This window comes from Chiloscyllium plagiosum, chromosome 4 (genome assembly GCF_004010195.1).
Source record: "Chiloscyllium plagiosum isolate BGI_BamShark_2017 chromosome 4, ASM401019v2, whole genome shotgun sequence".
Classification (NCBI taxonomy): Eukaryota; Metazoa; Chordata; class Chondrichthyes; order Orectolobiformes; family Hemiscylliidae; genus Chiloscyllium; species Chiloscyllium plagiosum.
In genome coordinates, this window is record NC_057713.1 from 57,949,714 (window position 1) to 57,964,850 (window position 15,137).

Genomic DNA, 15,137 nt, shown 5'->3' on the forward strand with positions numbered 1-15,137 from the left:
GTTTCCCTCTTAACTATACTCCTACTGCTTTTATATGCTAAGGATTCACTTTATCTATCCTGTCTATACCTTACACATGCTTCCTTCTTTTTCTTAACCAATCCCTCAATTTCTTTAGTCATCCAGCATTCCCTATACCTACCAGCCTTCCCTTTCACCCCAACAGGAATATACTTTCTCTGGATTCTCGTTATCTCACGTCTGAAGGCTTCCCATTTTCAAGCCATCACTTTACCTGCGAACATCTGCCCCCAATCAGCTTTTGAAAGTTCTTGCCTAATACTGTCAAAATTGGCCGGATTGGATAGTGAAGGCGGCATTTGATATGCTTTCCTTTATTGGTCAGAGTATGGAGTACAGGAGTTGGGAGGTCATGTTGCGGCTGTACAGGACATTGGTTAGGCAACGTTTGGAATATTGCGTGCAATTCTGGTCTCTTTCCTATCAGAAGGATGTTGTGAAACTTGAAAGGTTTCAGAAAAGATTTACAAGGATGTTGCCAAGGTAGGAGGATTTGAATTAAAGGGAGAGGCTGAATAGGCTGGGGCTGTTTTCCCCAGAGCATCAGAGGCTGAGGGGTGACTTTATAGAGGTTTTGAAATTCATGAGGGGAATGGATAGGATAAATAGACAAGGTCTTTTCCCTGGGTTGGGGGAGTCCAGAACTAGAGGACATAGGTTTAGGGTAAGAGGCGAAACATATAAAAAGGACTTAACAGGCAACTTTTTCCACAAGAGGATGCTGTGTATATGGAATGAGCTGCCAGAGGATGTGGTGGAGGCTGGTACAATTACAGCACTTAAAAGGCATCTGGATAGGTATACGAATAGGAAGGGTTGAGAGGGATATGGGCTAAGTGCTGGTAAATGGGACTAGATTAGTTTAGGATATTTGGTCGGCATGAACAAGTTGGACCAAAGGGTTTGCTTTCGTGCTGTGACTCTATTTTCTATGACTCTATTCACAGCGATTCCCTATGACTCAAGCCTTCCAAACCCAGATGCATCCTGGTGAATCTCTTCTAAACTCTCTCTAGCTTAATAATATCCTTCCTATAACTGGACACAATACTCCAGAAAAGGCCTCACCAATGCCTGTATAACCTTAACATGACTTCCCAACACCTACACCCAAATGACTGAGCAACAAAGGCAAGCATGCTCAATGCTTTTTTAAACTTGTCGACATTTTGCAACTGCAAAGATGTATGTACCTCGACCCACAGGTCCCTCTGTCCTACAACACTACCTAACGCCCTACCATTAATTGTAACATGATCAGTTCTGTTGGCCAACGAATCCTCCTACCATTTGGGAGGTGTGGACGTGTAGGAGATTCAAAGAGATTTATTCTGCATTTAATGCAGATAAAATATAACAATGTACTCAACTGTACCATAATGGGTGAGTGCAATAGAAACATACAATTTTTCATCTTCGGGAACACAAATTATATTTGCTTTAAAAGGTTTTAAGTAGTGAATAAGGTAACAGTGCTGGCACGAAAAGCTTTGTTTGCAATTCAAAATTATTTTTTTTTAAAAAAGCAACATTTTGGTAGCTCATATGCTATCACAGCTATAAGTATAATAGATTTCGATTTTGCTCATATCAAGAAATAATGATGATCATTTCATCAACAATATGAAAAATATATGCCTGTATTTGACTAGATTAGATTAGATTCCCTACAGTGTGGAAACAGGTCCTTCGGCCCAACAAGTCCACACCGACCCTCCGAGGAGCAACTCACCCAGACCCATTCCCCTACATTTAGCCCTGCACCTAACACTACGGGCAATTTAGCATGGCAGATTCCCATAACCTGCACATCTTTGGACTGTGGGAGGAAACCAGAGCAACCCCACACAGACACGGGGAGAATGTGCAAACTCCACACAGTTGCCTGAGGCGGGAATTGAACCCAGGTCCTTGACGCTGTGAGGCATCAGTGCTAACCACAGTGCCACCGTGCTCTCCTAAAATTTGAATCCTTACAGTGTGGAAACAGGCCCTTCGGCCCAACAAGTCCACTCCTACCCTCTGAAGAGTAACCCACCTAGACCTATTCACCTAACCTGCACAAATTTGGATGTGGGAGCACCTGAAGGAAACCCACACAGACACCGGGAGAATGTGCAAACTCCACACAGGCAGTCGCCCGAGGCTGGAATTTAATCCAGGTCCCTGGTGCTCTGAGGCAGCAGTGTTAACCACTGAGCCACTATGCCGCCATATGACATTATTCCCAAAAAGATTAGCTTTTTTGGTACAATAATTTATTTATTCAAGTCTTACCTCCATAATGAACAGGAATCTCTATTTTTGGTCCTATCACATAGTGACCTTCTTCCAAGCTGTGAGCAGTAATAGTTGTCCATTGACGACAGGAATGAAGTAAAACCAAATCATTTTCACGAATCCCTTCCACAGTTTCCCCTACAAAAATATTTAATTTTTATTAAAGACAACAGATAAAACGCATATGCTTGTTTATAATTGGAAGATATTACAAATGACAATCATCCTCGTAAATAGACCAGTCAAAACTATCTATGCCATGTATATGTTCTACAAGAGCTCCTTGCCACTGCTCTCCATCTAACTCAATGTGGATAATCTTTGTTCCTTTTCTCTCCTGCACTTGCTAAGCTGTCCCTTAAATATATCCATGCTATTTTCTTGAAATGCTCCTTGCTCCACATTCAACCAGTTTTTAGAAGAAACTGCTTGACCATATCCCCTATTGATTTTTTGTGACTCTTGTATTTATGTCCTCTAGTTTATTCAAATTATATGCATCCAAATATCACTTTATAATCTTACGAATTTCTGTTTCCTTTTATTTAAAAAAAGTAATATTTTAAGAAGCTCAAGTTGAAATCTGCATCAGAAATTTATGACCGAATCTTCATTCTGCCCTGGAAGACTCAGGCAGGAATTGCAAAACACATCAGCTTAAGATGTGCCCAATAAGAGTAAATGTATCAAAATAAGGTCAATAAATTTAAATATACAAGTCTCTTACTGTAATTACAGTAACACTTGATATTCCATCCTGGTTACTAAATAAACATGTAATATTCAGACTAACTCCTTCAGATAAAACTATTCATGATGCTGTCAGTCACTGAACAAATGTGTTGTTTCTTTACGATATTTCATGACATCCTTGTCATTTCATCTCTCCCACCTTTTACTCTATTCCTGAACTTCACTTTTATTTTTCTTGAAGGCTTCCCAGTTTAACAGCATAAAGCCCATCACATATCTGAAAAGGGTCACGGACCTTTGCTTTCTCTCCACAGATGCTACAGACATGCTGAATTTCTCCAGTAATTTCTGTTTTTGTTACCTTTCCTTCAATTCTGAACACTCACACCAGATGGGAAGCATTAACTGTTTTCCTCTCCCAGAGATCAGATGAATATTTCAACAATTTCTTTATTTTAGCTCTCCAGTATCATTCTTACATTTTAGTGTGAAAACCTGACCTCAAATTTAAAAGTTTAAGGAGTTATCTAGTGGAGGTTCATAAAAAGATTCAACAGTAGATATAGTGAAGCTGGAATATGTTTTCCAAGGAATGGCAATCACAAGCAGATTGCTACACAATGCAAAAACACTAACATTTCTGACAGGGAATTCCAATCAGGGCTCATTCAGATACACAAAGCCGTACTTCCATTCTGACAGCTTTTACATAGTGCAGAACAGCCAGGTGAAGGCAAACCACAACCCAATTTTTACAGAAGTTAGTTGCTGCAATCTGTAATTTACAGGTCCAGTTCATATTAGTACTTCTTCAGAATTATATAATTCTGTTAACAATAGCAACCTTTATAAACTAGCAACATGCTGAACTGGTATGTTTTCTTAAAGTGACTAACAAAAAAGTAATTCATTTTTGGCTGTGGATTTTATTTTTCAATTCTTTCATGGGATGTGGGCATCATTGATTGGGCTGACATTTCATGTCCATTCCTAATTGCCCTAATGGAGGACTGAACCACGAAAGATAATGCACAAATATTCCAAATAACCACAGTTAATTAACTTTATACCATTTAGTGGGACCTGCAATAATTGCTACTGACTAAATTAGTCACATCATGACTAATGCACTATACTCATGAAGGTCCAACATGCTTTTAAGATATCTTCTAAACAACTTGCTCAGAAACATTATTTACGCACCTCTGGTATAGATGGAACACGAACCAAGGTATCCTATCTCAGAAGTAAGCATACTAGATCTACCCATCCCACCCCAATTCATGCCTTTAATGCAGTTCACTTCTGGGCTGTACATTATTGTTTTGCCATCTTTCTACAGATTTTTTTTTAATGTAAAAGCAAGTAAAAGTTCTAAATCACTTCAAACATCTCCCATTTAACAAAACAAAAATTCCTTTTGAACAGATAAATTTAACAAGTTTCAAAATGTTTATCACACAAACTAAGTCCGACACACATGAAATGAAGTGCTCATATTTTCCGAATGAACACATTTTGAAGCTTTTCATGGAAGGTTTTTGGCAACTTGCATTAATGATATTTCCTGCAAATTCCTGATAACCCACAAAAGAAAGCATGACCAAACACATTTGAGCATGATTAGATCAACCAATGACCAGCAGCTGAGTTAACCTCAGACTTAAAACAAGTTCTAACTACTGAAGTATGCAAATTGTCTTAGACATACTTGAGAGAATTAAAATCTTTCAATTAGATATACTATTTTGCTGAATGGTTTAACAAACAAAAGTGAATAACTAACATTGGTATTCTATGGAAGATCTGCATAACTACAGAGGGTTCTGCAGCCTTCCCTGCAAACTAATATAGCCTAAGAGGTACAGTTGGTAAGTTTGCAGATGACACCAAAATTGGAGGTGTAGTGGACAGCGTAAAAGGTTTCCTCAGATTACAACAGGATCTGGAACAGATGGGCCAATGGGCTGAGAAGTGGCAGATGGAGTTTAATTCAGATAAATGCAAGGTGCTGCATTTTGGGAAAGCAAATCTTAGCAGGACTTATACACTTAATGGTAAGGTCCTAGGGAGTTTTGCTGAACAAAGAGACCTTGGAGTGCAGGTTCACAGCTCCTTGAAAATGGAGTCGCAGGTAGTTAGGATAGTGAAGTAGGTGTTTGGTATGCTTTCCTTTATTGGGCAGAGTATTGAGTACAGGAGTTGGGAGGTCATATTGCGGCTGTACAGGACATTGGTTAGGCCACTGTTGGAATATTGCATGCAATTCTGGTCTCCTTCCTATCGGAAAGATGTTGTGAAACTTGAAAAGGGTTCAGAAAAGATTTACAAAGATGTTGCGAGGGTTGGAGGATTTCAGCTATAGGGAGAGGCTGAACAGGCTGGAGCTGTTTTCCCTGGAACATCGGAGGCTGAAGGGTGACCTTCTAGTGGTTTTCAAAATTATGCGGGGCGTGGATAGGATAAATAGACAAAGTTTTTTCCCTGGGGTGGGGGAGTCCAGAACTAGCGGCCATAGGTTTAGGGTAAGAGGAGAAAGATATAAAAGAGACCTAAGGGGCAATTTTTTCACGCAGAGGGTGATGAGTGTGTGACAGAGGAAGTGGTGGAGGCTGGTACAAGTGCAACATTTAAGAGGCATTTGGATGAGTATATGAATAGGAAGGGTTTGGAGGGATATGGGCCGGGTGCTGGCAGATGGGACTTAGATTGGATCGGCATGGACGGGTTGGACCGAACGGTCTGTTTCCATGCTGTAAATCTCTATGACTCCATAGGGTTTGTCACAGAGGTCAGCATTTACTTCTAGGAAAATGCATTAGGATATTAGCAATTTCAGCAGATAGAAGTTTAAATGATATCACCAAACCAATTCAATGCAAGTCATTGATTTGTTTTCTATTATTTCTATTTAGAGAAATTATCATCTGTTCAGGTCATGGCTCCAGCAGGAAAATATAAATACAATTACTGGAAATCTATTTTTCTTTACAAAATATACTTTCCTATTTACTTTGAGTATCAGTACTCTAGATAATGCTGTGGTTCTGTTCGTCGAGCTGCTTGGGACTGATGCCTAAGTGTAAGACAACGGGACGAGGACATTCCGCAACCCAAAGGACTAGCCACACTACCATACATCAAGAACATCTCTGAACTGACAGCCAGACTACTGCGACCACTAGGACTTATCACAGCACACAAACCAACAGCCACTCTCAGCCAACAACTCACCAGAACGAAGGACCCTATACCCAGCATGAGCAAAACTAACGTAGTGTACAAAATCCCATGCAAGGACTGCACAAAACACTATATAGGACAAACAGGAAGACAGCTAACGATCCGCATCCATGAACACCAACTCGCCACGACCAGCTATCCTTAGTAGCCACACACGCAGACGACAAGCAACATGGATTTGACTGGGACAACCCTACCATTATAGGGCAAGCGAAACAAAGAACAGCCAGGGAATTCCTAGAAGAATGTCACTCATCCACAACTCCATCAACAAACACATTGACCTGGACCCAATATACCGGCCACTACAGTGGACAGCTGAAACTGACAACCGGAAGTGGCAGGGACAGGCCACTATAAATGCCGGAGGAAACACCACAGAAGCGCTTCACAGGAGGCTCCCAAGCACTGAGGATGTCACCTAGACAGGGGACGAAACGTTGGCAACAAAAACTTCCAGCTCGGAGAACAGAACCACAGCAACGAGCACCCGAGCTACAAATCTTCTCACAAACTTTGAACTCTACATAATGTCAAACAAACTATATTTAATAATACGACACAACTGATATCTGCATAATGACAATACTGCACAGTCTTGATCATTATTCCAAATTTGTGATCCCAGAACTGGAGTTCATCACTTCAGCTATAAGGCTGAATCTCACAACTGTACAGTTTCAGATGTGTCTATTCATTTTTATCTAACTGGAAAAGATGAAGGGCCCAACAGTTCAACTCTGCTTTCTATTAGTCTGTATAAAACCGCATATAGATAAAGAACTGGACTCAGATATAAACTGCAACATTGAGAAAACACAGATTAGATTCACAGAAACCACTGATTCAGTTCTGAAAATGTTCTGTATGGATTGCCCAAATATATAAACATTCCCAATATAAACTGTTTAAAATAACTTTAAATTGATTACAAAACATTTGTATATCTCAAACTGTTAATTATTCCAGTTTTATGCTGACCTGGCTTAAATTTTGGCTTAAATCACAGACTATTCCTTTTGCAGCTACTGAGCTGGTTCCTCTACTGTTTGAAAATACATTTGTCAAAGATTTTTTTAAAAATCCATTAGGCCTTAAAAAGGCTGCATAGAATTTATAGTACAAATGCCTCCATTGTTTTTACACCAAGAAAAGCTTTCAGCAAGAGCTATCTACTTGAATTCCATTTCTTGACTTTTTTTTAACATAACCTTTTGTTTACAAGAATACTTAGGCACACTACACCCTTTCCCAGCTAAACTTATTGAAACTAGAGAGTTATCTAAAGCAACTAGTACTCTTCTGGAGTAAACTATCTGTAATCCTTCCAACCGCACCCCCCCTCAAATATATCAAAAGTACTCCAAAAATATGAAAAGGAAATGGGACGGTGTTTCATATTTAACACTGAATCAGGATATCTATTTGACATAAACACAAAGTGCTGCAGAAACTCTCACCTGGCAGCATCTGAGAAGAGTTTCAAATCCAGTAAAACAGGGTAGAATACAGGAACAGGCCCACTATGTCCGTGTTGACCATGATGCCATTCTAAACAAATATATTCTGCTTGCACACTGTAATTTCCGTCACATATAGACATACTGGTTAAAAAGGCGTTGGCATGCTTGCCTTTATTGTTCAGTCCTTTGAGTATAGGAGTTGGGATGTTATGTTGCGGTTATATAGGTCATTGATGAAGCCTTGTCTGGAATACTGTATCCAGTTCTGGGCATCTAGTTATAGGACAGATATTATCAAGCTGGAGACAGTTCAGAAAAGATTTACCAGGATGTTGCCAGATATGGAAGGTTTGAATTATAAAGTCTGGGTCTTTTTTCCACTGAAGCATAGTAGATTGAGAGGTGACCTGACAGAAGTTTATAAAATAATGAGGCCTATAAACAGAATTAATGGTAGCCGACTTTTCTCTAAGATGGGAAATTTCATGACTTTGGGGCACGCTTTTCAGGAGAGAGGAGAAAAATTTTAAAAAAGGCATTAGAGGCTTTTATTTTACATAAAGGGTGGTTCACGTGTGGACTGAACTTCCTGAGGAAGTGGTGGATGTGGGTACAATTACAACATTTAAAAGACATTTGGATAGATACATGAATAGGAAAAGTTTGGAGGGATATAGCCATTGTTTAGTTTGGGATTGTGGTCAGCATGGACTGGTTGGATCAAAGGGTCTGTTTCTGGGTTGTATGACTCTATAACTATTAGGCCACTAATTTATACATACTGAATAAGTGAATTTCCATTGTTATTGTAGGATTCATGGGAATTTTAACAGGCTAAGACAGTATTGGGTACTTAACCTTACTATAACGTTGGCAATAACTTTGGAATTGAAACAAACACCGTTCATCTCTCTCCACAGGTGCTGCTCGACTTAAATTTCTCCTAAACTTTTTATTTCAGAGTGATATCGTCCACAGTACTCTGTTGTTGTTCCTACTTGCTATAATGTCAAATGCAAAACTGTTAAAATAATTTACATCACTGTCACTATTTATTACATTTTAGTCATGAATTAGGACCGAGATTCAATTTTGAATACTTTTATCCTCCTTCAGAACTTTAGACTTTTAGTTCAAGTAGAACAAAAAAATTGTTCAGTCTCAGAATCACAGACAGAATAAATAAAAATCAATATAACTTCAAACTAAAACATTTTAATGTGTAATATAATACAAATGCTGGTTTTATCCAGTACAGTAACTGCCTTTGACAAGATAATTGTTTCCTACATAATACACTGATTTTACTATCAATGATTAAGAGACTTACAGAAACACCTCACCACTTCAATCTTCTGAGCTTGGACTGACTGGATTTAAAGTGATATGCGTATACTTTCAGTTGATCAACCATCGCACTGTTTCAAGAGGAATTTAACTAAATTCACATTTAGAACTGCAGAGTTATTTGGGACATGCGATAGTATTATGCTTCATCCGTAAACAATAAGGCAGAGGGGGAAAAAAAATCTACAGAATACGGAACAACGTTCACTTCCGGCACAGACTACCTCGCACCTTTGGACTGCAATACACTGATTTATTAGAAAACCAATACTTGGTTCAGTTACCAAATATCCTGCGAATTATATCAGACCATTCGGCAAACCAACTGAAGTTACGACTTTAAAACATTTGAATATATCTCATAATTTGACGATAGACTTTCTGAAAAACTTTCTCATGATTTCCAGGAACGCATAAGTCGTGACCGGCGCTGACCACAAATCTGCTAAAAGATAAATCGTCTCTCTACACAGAATTTGAAAACGAAACAAGCAAATATAAAAGTTACTCAAGTCCTTCCTACAACTACAACACGATGTTTCCAGTCAAAAATTCACAATCAATATAAAAGTTTACATATCGATCCAACTTTCATATCATGCACTTTGAAGTTATTGTTTCAATTTATTATTCTCAAACCAGGCAATTTGAAAACTGCGCAACAAGCCCTGATAAAATCTGCATCAAACAGATCCCACGTCCGATCTTTTTGAAGAATTTTTTTAAAGTTTTAATGATTGTGGTTCACATTTCGACAGGGTAACCTCAGTTATTATTGCGAGGGGCCCCTGACCTCGGGTGGAGACTTGGCCCTCTCTTTACCCAGTTCCCGGCCCGGACTCTGAGCTTTCTCACCGTTCTCCAGCTTGACGAGCTGCGGTAACCGGTAGGTGCTGACCAGCAGGTCCAGCGGCCTCGACACGCCGCTCCACTCAATCTCCCTGGTGCTGCTCAGTGTCTCCATGGCGCCCGACCTCGGGCGGAGACGGGTGGCGTTCAACCGCAGGTTTTCCCGGGGGCTGGGCTGCGGCTGCTTGCACTGCTGTCGAGCTGGGCTTGCTGCCGGACTCCCGCAGCGCCATTACCAGGAGTCACACACTTCGCTCCGGGAAGCGGCCGACTTGCCATTCGCAGCAGACGACAGAATGGTGCAGCAACATCGGCCCATCCTGGCTCCACTCCCACGCGGGCCCCTCCCCCGACACTTCCCCCTACTCCCGAATCACCCTCTCATCACACAAACCGCCTCCGCAAGTCCCTTCTGCAAAGATCCAAACTGCAGCCCCTCACCCAGTACAACCTCCCCGTTACTAACATCTCATTCCTTCCACACCCCGCCCGGTTCAATCCCACCCTTCTCAGCTAAAGGATTTAAAAATGATAATATTACGTTGAACGCGAGGTTTTTACACAAAATTGAATACGCTTGTATTTTGGTAGAGGCGTCAACATTTCTCTGTTTTTTTTGGTCTTGGTTTTCTGGTCTATTTTTTTCCAAATTCCTTTATGTCAATTTTAATGGTTATTGCGTTTATCTAGGTTATAAATTCGAGTTTTAAGTTGCTGTTTATTCTTGCCGTGTTTTCTCCAAATAGCCCAGATATAGGTGTCTTCATGTGTTCTTGTACTTGTAAGTCAACTGGACGGCTAAATTAATTTCTATAATTGCTGATATTAGTGAATCTTTTTCATATGTTTGAATTTTATTCCAGAAGCATTTAAGTTGTTTGTCCACATCAAGGGTGGAGCCGGTGAGTCAGCTTTTATTAGTACTGGAAACAATCAGACTTGTTCTGATTTGACGCAAACTTAAGCTGTAATTTGAAAGAAGAATAAATAGTACGACAGTTTAACTAGTGATGGTTCAGTTCTGCACAGACTAAAATGAGAGCTAACTTCGTTACTGGTCATTACGATTCAACACTGCAATGTTTGGAAACGCAGCTATTTCTTGTTAGCTGTAAATCATTCTATTTACCTATTTAGAATTATTTACCCATTTCTTGAAATCTGGGTCAATTTGAAAATGAACGGCTATTACCCAAATCACTAAGTGGGAAATTCTTTAGCGTACAGTACTGTATCTAAATTTTCTTCAGCAATATATACATTCTTGCTAAATCAAAATGATCTAGTAAAACAAAGAAATGCAAATGAAATAATATTAAGTGTTATAACCATTTTTTTTTATTGACCTCATGATGCTTGTTTGGAAACCTCGTGCATGCACGATGGGTTCTGTACAGCAACAATTCTGTGATTTTAAGGTGTGCGTTTCACTCTTATTTGGGATAGGTTTGTGATCCAGAAAGGAAGTAATATGGGCCAATGCTTATTGACTCAAACACTCAAATACCTTGCATTGATTTTCCTTATTTTTCTTTTTAAAATTCATCACTACACATTATTTGCGACCCACAGATACAAGACACAGGTTAACTAATGGTCAACGTTTTTTTCTACTTATGGGAAGTCAGCGTCACTGCTGAGCTAGCATTCACTGTCCATACATATCTGCCATTGAAAGTAGTGATGGACTGTCTTCTTGAACCACTGCAGTCCATGTGATGTAGGTAGATCCACAAAGCCATTAGGGAAGGAATTCCAGGACTTTGACCCAGTCACAGTGAAGGGACAACAGTATCTTTCTTAGGATGGTGAGTTGCAAAATATTTGCTGCCCTCATCCTTAATGATGGTTGTGTTCATGGGTCTGGAAGGTTCCGTCTAAGAACATTTGGAGAATTTCTGCAGTGCATCTTGTAGATAGTACACATTGAGTGTCAGTGGTAGAGGATTTGGATGTTTGTGGTGCCAATCAAATGGGCTGCTTTGTCATGGATAGTGTTAATCATCTTGTGTTGTTGGAGCTACACTTAGCAAGGCAAACGAGGAGTATTCCATTACACTCTTCACTTGTGCCTTATAGAATACCTCCCACTGATTAAGTAGTTGCTCCCAGTCCACTTGGGTCAAATCATATGTTAGTAAAATTAGCCTGTTTACAGTTTAGAACTTTTATTCCTGGCTCAGCCTTGCCCTTTTCTGAAATGATCCAAATCTAATTCAGTTTGGTCACATTTATGCCTACCGTCTGTTCCCTGTGAGCTAACCAATCCTCAATCCATGCTTACATGACTATTTTAAGATTTTATGTTCCCTTTTATACCCTCCTTAATTATAGATTCAAACATTTTCACTATGACATAAAGCAAATGGCATTGTGGTAATATCACTAGTAATCCAGAAGCCTAGGTTAATTTGAAATTGGAATTTAGTTAATATATGGGAAATTAAACACTAACGTAACAGTGATCACAAAAAACTCAAATGGTTCACTAAAGCCTTCTAGGGAAGGAAATCCTTGCTTAATCTAACCAACATGTAACTGCAGACTCATAGAAATGTGCTTGATTTTTAAGTGTCTTCTAAAATAGCAGTTATATTAAATCCCTCAAAAGTTTAAGAAAATAAATGTGACTGGATGAATCACCTGACATTGACCTAGGTATTGGAAATAATGCTGCAGATTCCGCCTTACTAATATATGGGGGCTAGTGCCAAACTTGAAAGAACTGTCAAAGACTTGTCAAACACAGCCAACATAGTCATATCATGGAATCATCCATTGCAGACAATGTCCCAGACTCCAGAATCAACATATTTGGCAATGACCTACCCCACAATCAGTGATATGCACTTGACTGGGAATTGCTCTGTTATTAACTCTGGACCACAGGAGGTCTCATGGCATCGGTCAAATGTGAGCAAAGAAACCTCATGCTGATTATTACTACTGTCTTGCTCAGCTTGTGATGAATCAGATTTCTTTCACATTAACAGAAGCACAGAGGATGACAGAAGCACTGAATGTACATTGAGTGGAGGACTTTAATATCCTTTGGGAAGATTGACTTAATAGCATTAATAGTGACCAAGCTGGCCAAGTTAAAAAGGACACTGCTGCTGACAGGTGGTGAGGAAGCCTATGAGAAGGAATCTGCCAAGATGCATGAATCTATTGCAGTACTGGTAGAAGTAACCATTGTTGATTCCTTGTGAAGATGAAATCCTGTCTTCGCGTTGAGAACATCCTTTATCATATCATATGGCACTGCGCTAAATGGGTTGGCTTTTTAAATGATCTAGCAATTGAAAACTGGGCACCCGTGAGGTACTTTGGGCCATCAGCAGCAGAAGACTTGTATTCAGCTACAATCTGTCATCTCAGAGCACATAATCTACTCTACCATTGTAATCAAGTCAGGGGATCAACCCTGGTTCATGAAGAGTGCAGGCAAGCATGCCAGGAGCAGCATCAGACATGCCCAAAAATGGGGCATCAATCTGGTGGAGCTAATTACAAGCCAAACAGTGAAAGCAGCATGTGATAGATAAGGCTAAGTAATCCCACAATCAACAGATCAGATCAAAGCTGTGACATCCTGCCACATCTATTCATGACTTGTGGTCCCCAATCCCCATAACTTGGCATGACAAAAGTCATAGACATGTACTACATGGAAACAGACCCTTCAGTCCAACTTGTCCATGCCCTACCAGATATCCCAACCTGTATGTCATTGGTTTCAATATGTACAATGACCTCCTTCTGGTCCCTCTTCCCCCTTGAGAACATTCTGCACTCTCTCTGAAACATCCTGACACCAAGGAAGCAACACACCATTCTGATTTTTCGCTGCTGGACACAGAAATGTCTATCTGTGCCTTGGACTAGACAGTCCCCAAACACAATTGATCTCTTGGAACCAAGTGCCCATTCTTAATAATGGGAAGCCCATCACCTCAATGCGAAAGACAAAGCTGAAATGTTTAGTCTTCAGTACCAAACAGATGATCCATTTTAGTTTCCTCCATCATAGGTGCTGGATTTCTGCCAATTCAATTCACTCCATGTGATATCAAGAATGGCTAAAGTGTAGAATACTTCTTTGGACTCCTCCATCGTCAGACCACAACAAAACGACGGTTGGAGGAAGAACGCCTCATCTTCCGCCTAGGAACCCTCCAACCACAAGGGATGAACTCGGATTTCACCAGTTTCCTCATTTCCCCTCCCCCCACCCTGTCTCAGTCAAATCCATCGAATTCAGCACCGCCTTCCTAACCTGCAATCTTCTTCCCGACCTCTCCGCCCCCACCCCAGTCTGTCCTATCACCCTCACCTTGACCTCTTTCCACCTATCACATTTCCGAACGCCCCTTCCCCAAGTCCCTCCTCCCTACCTTTTATCTTAGCCTGCTGGACAAACTTTCCTCATTCCTGAAGAAGGGCTTATGCCCGAAACGTCGATTCTCCTGTTCCCTGGATGCTGCCTGACCTGCTGCGCTTTTCCAGCAACACATTTCCAGCTCTGATCTCCAGCATCTGCAGACCTCACTTTCTCCTCCTACAAAGGCTATGGGCCTTGAAAAGATCCTGAAAATAGTACTAAAGATTTGTACTTCAGAACTTTAATGATGTTGGCATTTAACCAGCAATGTGGAAAATTGCCGAGATATGTCCTGTTTGCAAAGATCAAGACAAATCCAACCTAATCAATCACCACCCATTTAGGCTATTCTCGATCATCAGCAAAATAATGGCAGGAGTCATTGTCAGTATTATCAAGCAGCATTTTATTAGCAATAACCTGCGAACTAATGTCAGTTTGGGTTCTACTAGGACCACTCAGCTCCTAATCACATCACAGATTTGGTTCAAACCTGTGCTAAAGAGCTGAATTCCAGAGGTGAGTGGAGAGTGATTGGATGAAGGCAGCATTTGAGAATATTGCATTAAGGAGCAGTAGCAAAACTAGAGACAATGGGAATTGGGCAGAGAGTAGAGGTGGGAAATCTTCCCTGATGGTGTCAAACCTTGCATAGAGGAACATGGTTGTGATTGTTGGAGGTCAGTCATCTCAAGTCTTGGATAACTCTGCAGAAATTCCTCTCGATAGTATCGAACACTGAAGCATCTTCAGCTGCTTCATCAATGATCTTTCCTCCAACATAAGGGCAGAAGTCGGTCTTTGTGTTGATGATTACACACTGTTTAGCACCATTCACAACTCCTCAGATACTGAAG

The 15,137-nt window shown here is 40.3% G+C and overlaps 1 protein-coding gene across 3 annotated transcripts in view; it reads right to left on the reverse strand.

The window, feature by feature from the left end:
* The window catches only part of garem (GRB2 associated, regulator of MAPK1), a 133,075-nt gene extending 122,869 nt beyond the window's left edge, over positions 1 to 10,206 (reverse strand). The window contains exons 1-2 of one of the 3 annotated variants that reach the window (XM_043688264.1): positions 9,903 to 10,206; positions 2,299 to 2,439 (exon numbers count right to left, since the gene is read on the reverse strand). In XM_043688264.1, coding sequence (XP_043544199.1) covers positions 2,299 to 2,439; positions 9,903 to 10,011 — 250 coding nt within the window. In that variant the 5' untranslated portion in view covers positions 10,012 to 10,206. The remainder of the gene's footprint in view (positions 1 to 2,298; positions 2,440 to 9,902) is intronic. The other 2 variants (XM_043688265.1, XM_043688266.1) reach the window with 2 other exon arrangements.
* Positions 10,207 to 15,137: the final 4,931 nt, after the last annotated feature.